The sequence below is a fragment of the Ranitomeya variabilis genome, chromosome 6, assembly GCF_051348905.1.
Source record: "Ranitomeya variabilis isolate aRanVar5 chromosome 6, aRanVar5.hap1, whole genome shotgun sequence".
Lineage (NCBI taxonomy): Eukaryota > Metazoa > Chordata > Amphibia > Anura > Dendrobatidae > Ranitomeya > Ranitomeya variabilis.
The window spans coordinates 518,649,693-518,668,018 of NC_135237.1; the positions used below are offsets into that span (position 1 = coordinate 518,649,693).

Consider the following 18,326-nt stretch of genomic DNA (forward strand, 5'->3'; position numbering starts at 1 on the left):
CACTACCCAATGGTATACAATTCTGTGACAATATCAATATGATGAATGCACCCCTAGATGAATTCACTGAGAGGTATAGTTTGTAAAATGGGGTCAATGATGGGGGGGAGTTCTGCTGTTTTGGCACCTGAGGGGCTCTTCCAGTGGGACATGGCACCCGCAAACCATAACAGTAAAATCTGCAGTATAATATGGCGCTCCTTCCCTTCTGATCTTTGCACTGTGCCTGAAAAGTATCGATTACATGAGGGTATTGGTGCAATCAGGAGAAATTGCACATCAAACTGAGGTCCATTTTTTCCCATTAGCCCTTATGAAAATTAAAAATTTGGGGCTAAAACAACATTCTAGAGGTAAAAATGCACATAGCAAGTAATGGTAAACTGACTGAACAGAGAACTAGTCTGAATTGGTGCTAACCAAAAACAACTTACATAGCAAATAGAGAAATGGTTGCACTCAATTGTACTAAAGCAAATGAATGTGTGATACATGAAATGTGAATAGCATAATGGCTTGTGAAATCTATGAAAAACACATGAGATGCTTAGCTCAAAATTTGGCCATACATTTTTTTCTGACTTGAACACCACGCCCCCTGGTGGCATAAACTCATATGAACTGTAGTGTGGGAATTTTTCGGAATATTTTCTCACGCTACTGTTCATATGAGTTTATGCCACCAGGGTGAGCAGCTTCTATGATGGCACCGCAAGTCAACGAAACTACGTTACCTGCATTCCATTCATTTCCCAGTCTTTTATAGCCAGGAGCGGCTGCATTAGCAGGATCCTGGTTGTAAATGTATTTAACCCCTTCAGATGGATCTACAGCGTGGGACATGACTGTACGGCGGACAGGTATGGGATATTGTTGCTTTTTTATTTTCCTTTTATTTTCAGAAGAACGAGGGTCTTCAGGTGGATTGAGTGTACAATAAAGATAATAAAACCCCATTTGTTTATTTATTTCATTAAAATACTTTAGTCATAATGTGTGTGTGTGTGTGTGTGTGTGTGTGTGTGTGTGTGTGTGTGTGTGTTATTAACCCTTTACTACAATTGGATTAATAATGGATGGGTGTCTTATTGACATCTCTCCATTATTAACCAGGCTTAATGTCACTTTACATTAGCAAGGTGACATTAACCCCTTATTACCCCATATCCCACCGCTACCGGGGAGTGGGAAGAGGGTGGCCAAGTGCCAGAATAGGCGCATCTTACAGATGCGAGTTTTCTGGGGTGGCTGGGGGCAGATGTTTTTAGCCGGGGGGGGGGGGGGGGGGTCCAATATCCATGGTCCCTCTCTGGGCTACTAATATCTGCCCTCAGTCACTGGCTTTCTCACTCTGGCTGAGTTTTTTTCCATGATTTAACCCTTTATTTTAACACCTAGAGCCCCCAAATATTGCACACACACACTACTAACATTATTAGTGAGGAATATGTAAAAATATAAGGGATATGAAAAGGTTTACTGTATGTGACCATGTCTCATATCCTGTCTGGTTTGGTAAGGAGAGAGCAAAAGCCGGCAATTGAATTACCGGCTTTTATGCTATCTAGCTCTGTATTAAATATAAATATATATATATATGTGTGTGTCAATGACATATATATACTGTATATATATATATATATATATATATATATATATATATATATACCTACCTATACTATGTGTAGACATTTATTTGGTCTATTCTATTCTGTCAGTGTGATTTTACTGTACACCGCACTGAATTTCCAGCTTTTCTATAGGACACCGGTGCGTATTTCTCGCAAGTCACACGCATGGTGTGTAATCCGTATTTTTCTCGCCCCCATAGACTTTCCTTGGTGTATTTTTGGAGGAATACGCTGACCATCGCAGCATGTAAAATACGGCCGAGAAATATACAGCTGATGGGAGCTGCCCCATAGAAAAACATTGGTCCGTGTGCAATGCGTAGTTTTTGCGCCTCTCCCTCGTCCGTATTTCTCTCTAGTGTGACCCCGGCCTAACAGTTTAGGTTTGTGTGCGCTTTTCACTGTAGTCGTTATATATAATTGTATGAAGCGGGACGTACAGTGTCTCAAGACACATCGTATTCTGTCCTGTCCTCTATCTCCATTGTTAGGACGTTATAGGGCACAAATCTCAATTCCTGTGATATTTTCCTTTCTCCCCATAGGACAGAGCTGGGCTCTGAAATACTAGCCATGTGAGCACGAGGCGTTCTTACGTAATTGGATTATATCCGTTTGATGTATTATATATTATTCTCACCAGTAGCAGGGACTCTTTCTTATTATATGCGTATGGTGACCTTTTCTACCCCCCCTTAAGCTATTGCAAAACTTTCCGCTGCCACTTGTTATTCCTCAGCTTGTGGTGACGTGCCCTGCGATGTAATTTAAGCACATGAAATTGGAATACAATTAACACACATACATAAGACATCCACCATTGCACTGATATGGTCACAAATGTCAATTTACAAATCACCTTTTGTTCAAATGAAGGTTATACTCGAAGCTTTCTTAGTCTATGTTCACACAGAAAACTGCATGGAAAACTTGTAGAATTGACAGCAGCACAATTTAGGATTCGGACCTTTTCCGGTGCATGGGTAGAATTTGTGTCAAATCTGCATAAAAATCCAACATAAATCCACATGTGAGTGGGATTTTGCCACAGATATTTTTGGACATGTTCATAATATAGGGGATACAACAGTGAGGAGCTCCGCAGCCGAGGTGATAAGGAAAAGAAAAACTATAATAAACTAATCCATCCTCGCAGTCATAGGGCTTGTTGTTCCACACTGTATCCAATTTAACCCCTTCGCGCCATGGCCAAATTCTGTTTTTTTTTCCTCCCCTACTTCCAAGGGCGATAACTTTTCTTCATAGCCGTACGAGGGCTTCTTTGTGTGGGATGAATTGTAATAAAAAAAATACAAGTGAGATAAAATAGCAAAAAAAGTGCAACTTTACAATAGTTATATATATATATACATATATATATATATATATATATATATATATATATATATATATATACCATGTTCACTGTATGGTAAAATTGACCCGGCAATATGATTCTACAGGTCAGTACGATTACACAGATACCAAACATACAGTTGTTTGAAAAAAGTTTGCCCCCTTCTCGATTTCCTATTCTTTTGCATGTTTGTCACACTTAAATGTTTTCGATCACCAAATTTAAATATTAAGATAACATAAGTAAACACAAAATTCAGTTTTTAAATGAAGGAAAAATTATTATTAAGGAAAAAAGAAATCCAAACCTACGGGGCCCTGTGTGAAAAAGTGATTGCCCCCTAAACCTAATAACTGGTTGGGTCACCCTCAGCTGCAACAACTGCAATCAAGCGTTTGCGATAGCTGGCAGTCTTTTACAACGCTCTGGAGGAATTTTGACCCACTCATCTTTGCAGAATTGTTGTAATTCAGCCAAATTAGATGGTTTCTGAGCATAGACCTCCATTTTAAGGTCATGCCACAGCATCTCAATCAGATTCAGTTCAGGACTTTGACTAGGCCACTCCAAAGTCTTAATTTTGTTTTTCTTAAGCCATTCAGAGGTGGACTTGCTGGTGTGTTTTGGATCATTGTCCTGCTGTATAACCCAAATGCGCTTCAGCTTGGGTTCACAAACAGATGGCAAGACATTCTCCTTCAAACACTGAATACATGAGATCTAAACTCCATTGTTACTAAATAAAATGTACTTACAAAAAATGAAAGTTTCCTAGCACATAAATTGGCCAATTCATGTGTGCCCATCAACCATGGCAAGGTGACCTCCCTCTGATGAGTACCTTGGGCTATAAGCCTACAATTTAAATGGGCAAACATGCCTCTCTCGGGAAAGCTGTCCATTTAAATTGTAGGCTTATAGCCCGAAAGAGGTATGTTTAGTAGGATAGGTACTCATCAGAGGGAGGTCACCTTGCTGTGGTTGATGGGCACACATGAATTGGCCAATTTATGCGCTAAGAACCTTCATTTTTGTAAGTACATTTTATTTAGCAATAATGCATTTCAAATCTCATGTATTCAGTGTTTGCTTATATCTTGGCCTTTACAGAGTGCTGCTGTGCTATTTTTTTTTGTATGTTATGCAGTTATTGAAGCTTACACCTGTTCACATTATATGGAGGTGTTGCTCAGGTTTTTTTTTTTTTACAGTTTATCTAGATATCTATTTATTTGTTTATCTACAAAGCAAAGAGTAGAGCAGAATTGTGATAATGTGTAGGTTTAAGTGCAAGAATTCGGATCCTGGTCAGTAATTCCTAATCTATAATCAAAAAATGAAAATGGCAGCACTCCAAAAAATCAGTATAGTGAGGACTTTATTTAGCCTAAATGTAACTTTTCATTATCTATTATCTATCTATCTATTATCTATCTGTTATCTATCTATTATCTATCTATTATATATTTATCTATCTATTATCTACCTATCTATTATCTATTATCTACAGTATCTATTATCATCTATCTATTATCTATCATCTGTTATCTATCTATCTATCTATCTATCTATCTATCTATCTATCTATCTATCTATTATCTGCCTATCTAAGATGGATAGATAAAAAAGACAAATGCAGCACTCCAAATATTCATTGTAATGGAGACTTTATTTGGCCCAAGTGGCTTGAAATTAGTACTAATTATCTGGAATGAAACATAACTTTTGGGCTAAAACTCCCCGCTATGCTGACTTTTTTCTTAATTGCTGTCCTTTTCAATTTTTGGCTTTTATATAGAGGATTACTGATCCGCATCCACCAGCTATCACACTGTTGTTCTACTCTTTGCCTTGTAGAGTCATCTATTTAATATTTATGTCTTACCTAATATCTATCTATTAATTTCACATCCTTGCATGCATCCATTCCTCTCCCTAGATACCGCTGGAGAGAAGCACAGAATAGGAAGGGTTAAAGTCCAGCCTATTTAACCCTTGATTTCCTTTACTTGAAATACTGGCCCGAAAATGATCAAAAATGGCTTCATTTGCTCCAACTCTTTAGTGTTCTTACTTCAACTCCACCACTCCACGTGTATCAGATGTCACACCCCAATGATGAATTTGGCGCACATTACCCCAGCCCAGCTCTCCTGCCCGGCAGTGCACTTCCCAATGCGTCACCTATCTCACATTACTGCACAATTTTGGAGTAAATGAAACCTTTTTATGAGTGTAAAAATGGTTGTAACATAGATATATTTCTTCCATACTATTTTTTAGACTGTTACGATCTGTCTAGAATATGTGACTTCCCCTCGCTGTTAGTAATAAGCGCGCTGGAGTAACATACACCTAATATAGAGAGACGCGCGCTTGTTACATGTGCACCAAGACGTGAAACGCGTGCCATTTGTATCTAATTCCTTTAATCCAGGACCTGATGAGTGCCGGAGTGCGAAATGTTCTGCATTATCAGTTGTTGAGAATCGATTGACAAGAGCCGGTCCATCAGCCATATCGGGTTCTCTATGGCTGTGGGATGCAAGCCGCGGGGCTCACTTCTTACCTGACGGCATCAGCCGCTCTTATTTTGATTAGCTGGCCTCACCTGTGTATAACGCCACAGCGACGATGTCGCCCCAGTCCGGCTAATCAAAAGAAGAGCATCAGATGCCATCAGGTAAGAGTCAACTCTCACGGCTTGCGTCGGATGCCGTCAGGTAAGAGTCAACTCTCACAGCTTGCGTTGGATGCCGTCAGGTAAGAATCAACTCTCACGGCTCTCGTCGGATGCCGTCAGGTATGAGTCAACCTTCACGGCTCGCGTCGGATGCCGTCAGGTAAGAGTCAATTCTCGCGGCTCGCGTTGGATGCCGTCAGGTAAGAGTCAACTTTCACGGCTCGCGTCGGATGCTGTCAGGTAAGAGTCAACTCTCACGGCTCGCGTCGGATGCTGTCAGGTAAGAGTCAACTTTCACGGCTTGCGTCGGATGTCGTCAGGTAAGAGTCAACTCTCACGGCTCGCGTCGGATGCCGTCAGGTAAGAGTCAACTTTCACGGCTCGCGTCGGATGCTGTCAGGTAAGAGTCAACTCTCACGGCTCGCGTCGGATGCTGTCAGGTAAGAGTCAACTTTCACGGCTTGCGTCGGATGTCGTCAGGTATGAGTCAACCTTCACGGCTCGCGTCGGATGCCGTCAGGTAAGAGTCAATTCTCGCGGCTCGCGTTGGATGCCGTCACATAAGAGTCAACTCTCACGGCTCGCGTCGGATGCCGTCAGGTATGAGTCAACTTTCACGGCTCGCGTCGGATGCCGTCAGGTATGAGTCAACTTTCACGGCTCGCGTCGGATGCCGTCAGGTATGAGTAAACTTTCACGGCTCGCGTTGGATGCCGTCAGGTAAGAGTCAACTCTCATGGCTCGCGTCGGATGCCGTCAGGTAAGAGTCAACTCTCACGGCTCGCGTTGGATGCCATCAGGTAAGAGTCAACTCTCACAGCTTGCATCAGATGCCGTCAGGTAAGAGTCAACTTTCACGGCTCGCGTCAGATGCCATCAGGTAAGAGTCAACTCTCACAGCTCGCGTCGGATGCCGTCAGGTAAGAGTCAACTCTCACGGCTCGTGTCAGATGCTGTCAGGTAAGAGTCAACTCTCACGGCTCGCGTCGGATGCCGTCAGGTAAGAGTCAACTCTCACGGCTCGCGTCAGATGCCGTCAGGTAAGAATCAACTCTCACGGCTCGCGTCGGATGCCGTCAGGTAAGAGTCAACTCTCACGGCTCGTGTCAGATGCTGTCAGGTAAGAGTCAACTCTCACGGCTCGCGTTGGATGCCGTCAGGTAAGAGTCAACTCTCACATCTCGCTCATGGAGCAGATTCTATCGAATGGCGCCAAATCTAAAATATCGTCGTAAAACGAAATCCCGATGTAAAATACGCTCGATATTTACTAATCGCGGGAGTCTCTTCATTCGGACTAAAAGTGAAATTCTAGCTTCTGATTTTTTGGACAAAAATCTCTTGGAGTGCAGCTTTTTCTGTCTACCTCGCGGTGACGTTTAGGACTGATTTTCCTTGCGTGACATGGGTTAATCCTTTAGGGTGGAAGTGACGAGTGTCGTCTCACCCCACAACCACCCTCTTCCCCCGCTGCGGCATAGGTGGGTGATACAGAAATAAGGGATTGTGGGGTCCAGGGTGCACACATCTGTCTATCTGTAGCAGGAGCCGTCTGGTCATCTCTGACTCACTCAGCCCTTCTGTTCTTTAGTCTCCGGAAGAGGATAGATATATATATATATATAGATATATATATATATATATATATATATATATAGATATATATATATAGATATATATATATAGATATATATATATAGATATATAGATATATATATATATATACTGGACTGGTTCACCTCCTCCCCTTCCACCTAGCTGTGACACACGCATGCGCAGCGGCGGCCACTACCAGCAGCATCGCTGCCTCCTCCCCCGGCCATCTCCAGCTGCTGCCGTGCTGCTGTCACCGTGCAGCTCTCTCCAGCCCCCTCGGCTCACGAGCAGGGACACCTTGCACCGTCTGTGGGGCGCAGGGGGGAGGGGGGAAACCACCGGGGGCATTCGATAGCGCCGAGCTGGAATGTCCCTCCAAGACCCCGCAGAGCCCCCATCGGAGCGGATACTTTGCATCGATGCCGCTGTTATTTGGAGCCTTCTGTCTGTGACCAATGCCTCCTTCCCGGTGTGCTGTGTGTAGCCCCGCTGTGGCTGTCCGCCCCGCCACCACGGATCGCTGCAGATCGGCGTGATTTACGTCCTATGTCTCCCCACCGACCCGCCTGAGAGCCAGTGTTTCCCAGTCGGTGTGCTGTCGCTCATCCACCAACATGTCCGCTCCTCTCGGGCCCAGGGGCGGCCCTCTGCCTCCTGCACAGGCTCTGCTGCCGGAGATGCCGGATCTCAGCCACCTGACCGAGGACGAGAGGAAGACCATCCTCGCCGTGATGGACCGGCAGAAGAAGGAGGAGGAGAAGGAGCAGTCGGTACTCAAGTAAGCCCGTGTCCTGGCCGAGCTGTGTGCAGCCCGGGGGTGCAGAGCCTTCCTGGCTCCTCCTAAGTGCATCACCCACCCTCCACATACATGGGGGGAAAAGCCCAAATCTTTGGCAGGGTCTCTTCAGAGCTTCCCAAAGCATCGCACCCTTACCTGCAGATCTGTTAAAAAAAAAAAAAAATTCAAATTTGCAATCATTGCAAAAAAAAAAAAAAAAAATATTATTATTATAAAAAACAACAACTCTTGGATCCAAAAAATTCAAATTTGCAATATTTTGCAAAAAATAAAATAATAGTCATAATAATAATAATAATAATAATCTCTTAGATCAATAGCAGTCAGGCCCTGATATTATTCCCCAGCTGGTGCTTTTTTTTTTTTTTTTTTCCATTCTGTGCGTTTGATTTTAGAAGCTAGAAATTTGGGTGTCTTTTGGGTGTTTTTTTTTTTTTAAACCCAATAGATGACTTGGCAGTTAACAGGTTAATGTGCGTCTATTTTATCCGGTGGAGCGTAGAAAAAATTTAGCCTTTTTTTTTTCCTCCCCCCCCTCCTAGATTTGTGTTTCCGTTTCTGTCAGTATCATATATGGGGTAAGAGGGATGGTGGTGATTGGGGGGGGATTATATAAGCTATGTCATGAGATTGTCTTGGCAGTCATTTATTTTAACCCTTTAGTTGTACTCTCTTTTTTTTAAATCTTACGTGGCTGCATACAGGTGCATAGCATTTTGCTCTCTGCTATATATCTAGCTTACCTGACAGGGGGTGCATCTTTTTTTTGGGTGGGTGCTGTAAAACTATTTGACCATTTCAGTGGTTTTTTTTTGTTTGTTTTTTTTTTTATATAAATCCTGCATTATCTTGTGCAGCCATTGCGGGCGGCCTATGGTGTGCAGGCTTTTGGGTGGGTTACAACAGCTGCCATCTTTCTCTGTAAGCCCATCTAAACTCCTTATTCCTCTTGCCTCTTCCCCCATGTTGCTCGCACTCTCAGATTCGGATGGAGAGGGGTGCAGAATGCGAGAAGTGCCGCTTGTGTAGTGACAGAGGGGCTGGTGGCAATGCAGCGCTCATTACATGGCTGTGTGCTGGAGTTCAGCACCAGGTAGCTGTCCACAAGCAGCAGGGCCTGTCCTCTGACTCCCAGATGCTGCCTCACTGCTGTGGATATTGTGCTGGCTGGAAAGTCCAACCTTTGTCCACCGGCAGAACACACGGGAGGATATATCATATTTTACCCTTAAATTGCCCCTTTAACCGGCCAACGGCACACACTTTATACATGCACAATATGTATATTGCAAAAATAAGAAAAAATTGTTTAGAACGGTGTCGCTGTATAATGGCGAGATCATCATCAGGGTTCAGGTTAACAGCAAGGCTGGGCTGCGCGGCGACAATAATGAAATCGCAGCGACACACTGCAACATTGGATGCAATGATTTACTATGATGTCACATTGCAATCTGCGACAGTCGTGAATATTTACAAATGCGTTGGATTTTGAAAAAGTTGCGCGCAACGCATTTACCATAGGCTTTAATTCAAGTTTGCATGCGACATGCAACTTAATCTGCAACTTGGCTGTTTTTATATACAGCAAAATCAAAGCTCTGAAAAAGTTGCGTCGCTGAAAAGTCGAACAGATAGTTTTGTTGGTAAATTTTCTGAGAATGTATGTGTTCAGACTGTGCGACGACAAGTATCACAAGGGACCAAATCTCTGAAAAGTTGCACAAAATAATTATTTGTTCGACTTGCTGTAGTGACTTTTCAAAGAATTGATGTCAGGGCTGTGGAGTCGGTAAGCCAAACCTCCGACTCCGACTCCTCAATTTCCATGACACCGACTCCACCAAAATGGGCTCCAACTCCGACTCCTCAATTTCCATGACTCTGACTCCACCAAAATGGGCTCCAACTCCGACTCCTCAATTTCCATGACTCCGACTCCACCAAAATGGACTCCGACTCCTCAATTTCCATGACTCCGACTCCACCAAAATGGGCTCCAACTCCGACTCCTCAATTTCCATGACTCTGACTCCACCAAAATGGGCTCCAACTCCGACTCCTCAATTTCCATGACACCGACTCCACCAAAATGGGCTCCAACTCCGACTCCTCAATTTCCATGACTCTGACTCCACCAAAATGGGCTCCAACTCCGACTCCTCAATTTCCATGACTCCGACTCCACCAAAATGGGCTCCGACTCTGACTCCTCAATTTCCATGACTCCAACTCCACCAAAATGGGCTCCGACTCCTCAATTTCCATGACTCCGACTCCACCAAAATGGACTCCGACTCCTCAATTTCCATGACACTGACTCCAACTCCACAGCCCTGATTGATGTCACACGACACAATGTAGTGCAGCACACACCGGCGGTCATTAAATAACCAGCGTCTAATCGCCCGCATTAATAAAGGATATAACACCTCAAACTGAAGCATGTATGTTAGCGAATGACCAAATATGCTGTTTTTTCTGGATCTCGAACTCTTAGGACGTCAATTATTATCATCGATACATGTTAGACTGATCAGATATTAATTCAGGATAACAGTTAAAGGAGCACTCTGGCGATTTTTTTACATTTCCCCCTCGGGTAGCAATCGTGTGTATGTGTAATGTGTGCAGTGTTATACTCACCGGTCACCGTCTTCTGCCGTTTTCAGCAGCGCTCCAGCACACTCCGATGTCACTTGACCACATTTGTAATCTGCCGAATCACATAGTGTTTTTTTAGGAAGCGGAGGTCACTTTTCTCAATGTAAGTCTCGTTCTGAGTCTCATAGGCCAACATTGAAAAAGTAACTGCCAATCCACATAGAAGACGCTGTGTGATCTGGAAAGTCATGAATGCGGCCGGAGTCCCGCTGAAAACGGCAGAAGACGGCGCTCTGTGAGTATGTTACAGCACTCATTACACATAGACACAATTACTAATAAAGTGCACGGCGGTCATAAAATAATCAGTGTCTGACCGCTCACGCTCATATTGTATAACCAGAGTATGTAAAGCACCGCACACACGTTACGTAGCTGTCACTGAATGATCTCATGACTGGAGCTGTCTCGGCCATCTCTCCCATTTACAGGAGCGCTCTTTCTCAAACCTGTGTTCTCTATGGGAGGGCCACTGCCAGACATCTCTGGCGGTGGCTTATCACTTAGAGAATAGTGGGATCGCCAATCCAAAATGGAGCATGCCAGATCCTTATCTCCCCCCGACATCAACTGTCAGGAGACCCCATACACAGTAGACTGTCATATTTATGGGGGGTCCCAGCAGTCAGGCCGCTACCAATCATGGAGTTATGTGGAATTTTGGTTTCTCTCCACCCTATGTACCCAGTACCTGGGGTCTGTATCCACCCCACCCCTAGTTATGGCCTTATATAATAGATATGTATAAAATAATGCAAAATCTGTCCTGGTCATGTGATGATCTCGACAAGAAATAACTGTAAGTGTAACGAGCTCTGCAGCCGTGTATCTACCACATGACCAGAAGACATTTGTGGCCTCTGCTATAATTCGCTAGCTGCAAGCCGAGAGCCTGAAAAAAAGTCATAACATACTAGGCCTCATTTTTGAAAACTGTTGCCCATGGCAACCAATCAGAGCTGAGCTTTCATTTCATAAATTGCTCTGGTAAATTTAAAGCTATGCTGTGATTGGTCGCAATGAGTATCAACAATAGTTTTAGTTTTTCTGCCAGGTTTAATAAATCTGCCCAGCATAAATTATAAAATGTAATTATTTAATGTAAAAAGCATTTAACAGGATCCTATGTCAGTCATCCTAGTCCTAAAAGTGTAGAATATTTATGGCACTTCTGTTGAATAGTTCGGGCCCCATTCGTTAAGGCTGGCCCCAGTTTTAATGAAGGACTCGCTGAGGTATGATGCGCCAAATTCATCAAGAGGTCTGGCCAGAAATGCTACTCCAGTCAGGGATTAGAGTAGCATTTCATGTGCAAGAAATGGCAGCACTTTTTCTGAATTGGGCGGGCAAAGCCATGCAGCGTCTTACGTCTTTCACACTTCCGTCTTTTAGCTCCAGTCAAAATCCGTCGATTTTTTTTTGAAAAAAAACGATCCAGCAAATTTTTCTACTGGATCCTGTTTTTTCCCATAGACTTGTATTAGCGACGGATTGTGACCGATGGCCATCCGTTTCATCCGTCGTGCGCTGAATCCGTCGGAAAATTACTCTCCGTCGGGCAGGGACAACGCACAGAGGAACATTTTTTCTGTACGTCGGAAAATCGCTCAGCGACGGATCCTGCGCCGCCCGTCGTTGGCTATAATGGAAGCCTATGGACGCAGGATCCGTCACTGACTGTCAAAAGCAGGAATCCAGCGACGGATGCCGTCTTTTGAAACTGAGCATGCGCGGAAGAATTTCCAGTCAGGGAAATTCTCTCTCTCTCGCTCACTTTTTACTATTGATGCTGCCTATGCAGCATCAACAGTAAAAAGATATAATGTTAAAAATAAAAAAAATAAAAAAAATTGCAATGTTCTCACCTTCCGGCGTCCTGCGCAGCGTTACCGATGCTCCCGGCAGCTGGCTTTCCCAGTAATGACTTGCGAAATGACCCGATGACGTCGCGGTCTCGCGAGACCGTACAACATCAGAGGTCATTGTAACGCAAGGCATTACTGGGAAAGCCAGCTGCCGGGAGCATCGCGAGCATCGGTAACGCTGCGCTGGATGCTGGAAGGTAAGAATATTGCGATTTTTTTTTTTTTTTTTTCTTAAATGTATTTATTTATTTTTTTAACATGGGTTGTGTTGTGTATGCGTTTTTCGCTGCGAAGACGCATACACAACAGGTGCACATAGCCTTGACGGCTCCATCAAAAAAACGGGCCCAGTGCACCCATTTTTTACAATCTGCACAGGACCCGTCATTTCAACATTTTGACGGATCCTGTGCATATTGTAAAAACGGAAGTGTGAAAGAAGCCTTATCCTGACTTCTCTCTAAACTGGCGTGAAAACGACAAAAGCCCCCAAAATTTTTCATTTTTGGGGGGGCGTACCAGTTCTGAAGAATCGAGCACTGTGACCCTGAGCTTTGATGTTATGGACAATTATGTTTTTATTCACTTTTATTTTATTTATTCTGCAAAATTAAAGGGATTGTTTTGGTTTAAAAAAGCCATTATCATACAAATTATTAAAGGAATATGCCCATATTGAAAATTTATGGAATATTCACAGGAAAATAGAGGAGATCTAACCGTGGATGACTGGGCCGATAGGGAGCGGAGGCCCAAAAGTGGGTATATTGGAGCAGACGGTAAAGTTGCATTTAGGGACACGCTTGGCGTCCCGGTTGAGGCATACGCTCGGACATATGCCCTGATGGGGCCATAGACTGTAATGGTGCCGGCAGAGCGAACGTGTGCATCGTATTCAGGAGCGTACGCCTACAGGAGGCGACACTGAGACCTAGCAGGGTTTATTAACCCTTTGGGTTTAGAGGGTGTTTTTTACCTGTTGCTTATGCATAGTAATACAAGTTCTACCTTTATAATTAGGGCTTGAATTTAACTGTTAGTTACAGCGACTTTTCTCGTGTCTAGGACAACAGACGTGGCACCGCCATATACTTTAGATTCATGATTTTGAAGGAAAAACAGCCAACCCTCTAATGTGTATGCGGCCTCCAGATTATCTTCTGGCGAAAGATATCAGGGTTGAGAAGAAATGAACAATTCCATTTGAATGACGGATTCTCCTTTTGTTCCCAGGGATCCTTCTTCATCTTCACAAAACATGCATGCTCAGCCAAGTCAGGAGTGCATGTATAAGAAGGTGTAGGGCCGAATAAAGGGCCCATACACATTAGGTAAAAGTCAGTTGAAGCCACTGATTTTAGTGTGACCGGCAAACCATCTGATGTGTATTGGGGTCTTCAACTCAGATAATGTCGGGGGAAGAGAAGAATCAGGCAGTTGGAATTTCAACAACCGATTCTTCTTTTTCTAAGGACAGGTAAGCCACTGCTAGAGGAGTCTGGCAGCAGCTTTTTCATCTCTCTCAGTCAAGCAGAGCAGTCATGTGTATGGTGGAGTTTGGAGAGTTAGCTTTCTGCTTGGCCAGTAGTTATATCATGTGTATGGAACTCTTGGGGTTTGTCCACTTTGGGGTCAAGTTTTTTTTATTTTTTTTTACTAAACTGTATGTATTTGGGGTTAAAAATAATGTTTACAATTGGGTTCCATTACAAAGTTTGCACTGTTAGGCTTTCACAGGCTTTGCTTATATGTTCTTTCAGCTTTGATGGGGTCCGTGGTCATAAATCAGCTTAGAACACATCAGAAAAAAGTTAAGATGAAGTTAGAGACTCTTAATCAGAACAAGTGCGTGCACACATTCTCAGATTACTCATTTTGCAGCCAGGAAAAAACATAGTGCAACTGAGATTCGGACTAATATTTTAGGTGAAACCCAATTGCAAACATTTATTTTTCCTTCCAAATACATGCACTTAAGTAAAAACGGGGCGTGATGGCCAGCGTCATGCTGAATAATTGCGTTTAGCCAGCGGAGAGGCGGTTGACAATCAGTATTATTGACTGGCAGACACGGCCCATCAACAGGTCAGACCGGAAGAGGAAGAGCTGTTCTGTTGATGCTGAGCAGCTGGATCGCCACCAGGAGCGGTCAGGACCCCTCTGTGCCGCCACCATGTAGAGCAGGCAGGTAGTTACCGACTTGTTACCAACTGCCTGCCAGTTGTTAATTGCAGAGATACAAATAAGCTTCTTAGACATTGTTCAGCGTTTATATTGCAGGGTTAGTCTCGACTTACAGTATCTTACAAATGGAGACCATGATGAAGTCCTGGATCTGCCCTAGGGCTCATTCAGATCTGTTTTTCTCATACAAGTTCTATCTGTGTTTTCATGGATACCATGTGTAACGGTTCTCCGGTTCCATTTTTGGTTGCGGACCGAATGGTCTTGGAGACATGTCTGATATTGATGCATTGTCGATTTTTGACCCGACACTTGTAAATCTTTGGGTCTATGAAAAAAAGTGGACAGCTCTCGGATGCCATCTGAGTGCTGTCCTTTTTTCACAGACTACTAAATAGGAGAGGAGAGGTAGTGAAACGTTTTTGTTTTTTTTTGTTTGTTTCACATTCCGAGGAAAAACTGATGAAACTTGGACAAAACTCGAAAGAAACTCTGATAAAACTCAACACCACTGATGAAACTAGGACTGTTTTTCTCATGCTTTAAAAAATAGACTTCAGAATCAGGGCTGTGGAGTCTGTAAGCCAAACCTCCGACTCCTCAATTTCCATGACATTGACTCCACCAAAATGGGCTCCGACTCCACAGCCCTGTTCAGAATGAGCCCCAAGGATGGACCCCAGCAGCCCATTGACTTATACCGGGGTCCATCTGTTCCATTGTAGTGTCCTTTATTTTAACTGAAAGAGTCGCTATTCTTCCTGGCATCTGTGACAGACCCTGCAACATAGCCTGAATCCAAAGAAAGGTTTAGTTATGTCATTCCCTGGACAGTAATGTCAATTATGTTTATTTTTCACATGAACCTCAACCACCGAATATCACCATTTTCAGGCTGATGAAGCCCCAATAGAAAAAGCTTGAGAATTCACCATCTAGTAAGTGAACTGTATCCTATTCTAGCTGTTGTAGAACTAAAACTCTCAGTTTACGGGACTTTCTTGAAATAATTGTTGCTGGCCTGTCCTTAGGATGGGCAATCAATATGTAAAATGGGACCCCAACTGATTAGGATCCCAACTGATTAGCAGAACAAAGTGCCCCTTCAGTGTTTTTCCAGGCACAGTAGATGGTATGTCTGTATATGTGCCGTACCTGGTATTTCAGCTCAGCCCTATTTACTTGGGTTAGCTCATTATTATTAGAAATGAACGAACGTTTTGAATTTTGAATATGCCAAAAATGACCTGAAGTGTGCAAGATGCAGGTTTCTGAAGACTGTATTGAACCCCTTTTAATTCTCTTTGATGCAAACACAGTCTCATAATGTCAAAGTGACTGCCACATATACCGGTATGTCTATGGGTAAAGCTGTTCTTCATATCTGTGTTGTCACACACTATCTGTAATGTTTATTCAGTGTTTAAAAACTTTTTCTCCCTAACTTTTTAGCTAAGTAGAGAGCTGTGACCTCGACTCACTATTCAGATTCACCACAAAATTGCTGCCTCGTTCCCTGCCTTGGCTTTTAGACAGGCTCTGATAATCTTACCGGATTGGCAGTGCTGTACCATGTGATGTGATAGCTACAAGGCACTATTTGGAAGTCCGCACAGCCGTGCCTGAGGTCATGTGAGCCGTCTTTGGCTGATGCATTCTTCTGCTTTGTGTAAAATGACATTAGGCATTTTTTTGGCAATTCAAGTGAATTGTTCAAATTTGCCCGTTCTAGCGAATTTCCCAAACGTTTACGCAAATTTGATTCGCATTGAATAGATTTGCTGATCTCTACTGGTTGTTAAAGGTACTACTCCAATCCAATCGTGTTTTTATGGATTGTTTTAAAGGGGTTGTCCAGGCCTGAGATGAAAGTCTGCAATCCCTCGAAAAGACTGCAGACTTCTGAACCCTCAAAGCTCGCTCACTGTATGCTATCAGGATTCTCCGCTGTCAGCGGCAGCAAGAGCTTGTGATCATGTGACCGCAAGTATGTGATATGCACACTTATTACGGCCACACTCCGACTAGATGTGCACGGCCTCGCTCCGCTCACTTGTATTGAGTGAGGCCCGCACACGTCTAGTTGGAATGTGGCTGGGAATATGCTTATCACATACTTTCGGTCACAGCTCGTGGTCCGTACGCTGTGAGGTTTCAGGAGTCTGCAGTCACATAGACTTTCATCGCAAACCAGACGATTATTCCAAGAGTATATGGTAGGTGGAGGAAAGTGCTTTTTAAGAATTCCCCTTCCCCTTCCAAACCGCCCCCATGATAATTAGTGCACGTATGCTTTGCACATCTTCACTGTTTCCCAGGCAGGTTGTGTCTTGGTTATCGCTTTATTTTCTACTGCCTAGGACAGAGCGTGTGCTTTTTGTTTTGTCTGAGCTCTTTATTATATTAGTGATGTACCTCGATGCCAAATATTGACAAAGTGAACATTGGCTGCTCGCTGGGCAGAGCAAACATCTGGTGCCATGAGTAGGAGCTAAGTGGGTCATCTGTGTGGTTGTGATACTGATGGCCGGATGTGGTTGTTATTATATAATACTGATAGCAATGCCCACCCTGGCAAAATGTCTTTTACTTGAAGCAAAGCCCCTATTAGGAGATCTATATATTTTCTTATCATAAACAATGGACAGGGCCAATTCTAGGTACATATAGGCCCCTTGAAATCACAGTTGCAGTAAGCCCCCTCACATTTATGGTACACTTACTGCTACTATAAATGCATTTTTGTGTTTACATACTTGTGAAGAGTGACAACGCGGTGTGAAGAGACTTATTGGCCATGCAAAGCTACCCTAGGAATTTAAATTTGGTCTAGTGCCAACCATTGCATCTAGCAATCATAGATGTCAATATAGACCCTTGTGCTAAAGTTCCAGTTCTCTTCCACTCTGAAGAGAATATTTGCATTTTTAAAATCCCAAAGGAGCATTGCATGGCCTATAAGTCTCCTTATGCAAGCTTGGCGCTCTTCAGAAGGAGAAATGTTACCTTATTTTACCCCCCCACCTCCAGAGGCCTCTCACCCAGCCAAATTAGATCTCCTGTTTAGCACTTATGGTGGCACAAAAACACCACAAGACACCAGGGTGCAAATAGAGCATCTGGTTTGAGTTCTTTTCCTAAGTCATGTGGCAAGTCTTCGTAAAGGGTCGATTTTGACTTTTAGGTGGCACTAGAGGTACTGTCCTCTTACTCTCTGAAAAGGCTATTTGTATACTTGTGTGTACACCATTATTGTTTGGTGGCAAGTCCTGGTGCCAGAAGGGACCCAAGGACACCTCTACAGCGTAAGTCACGTTAGGGGGTTGGCATTGCTATAGAATTTGCTTTGGGGCTCTGGCTGGTGGTGTTACTCCTGCAGCTCAAATAAAGGGCTACTGGTGTATTTGTTTGGTTTTTTTTTTAATAGGTTTCCTCATGGCCCACATATTAGAAATGCGTTTCTCTGCAGTTTACCACAATTAATTTTGCTTGGCAGGGTCAGATCAGCAATGGTGAGGACCCCTGAAATAAAAATGGAGACCTCGTT

The 18,326-nt window shown here is 43.5% G+C and overlaps 1 protein-coding gene across 46 annotated transcripts in view; it reads left to right on the forward strand.

Annotated features, from left to right (window-relative positions):
- Window positions 1-7,462: 7,462 nt before the first annotated feature.
- The window catches only part of RIMS2 (regulating synaptic membrane exocytosis 2), a 618,543-nt gene continuing 607,679 nt past the window's right edge, over window positions 7,463-18,326 (forward strand). For 40 of the 46 annotated variants that reach the window (XM_077271021.1, XM_077271056.1, XM_077271022.1 and 37 more), the window contains exon 1: window positions 7,463-8,045. In XM_077271021.1, the coding sequence (XP_077127136.1) occupies window positions 7,882-8,045 (164 nt within the window). In that variant the 5' untranslated portion in view covers window positions 7,463-7,881. The remainder of the gene's footprint in view (window positions 8,046-18,326) is intronic. The other 6 variants (XM_077271015.1, XM_077271017.1, XM_077271018.1 and 3 more) reach the window with 3 other exon arrangements.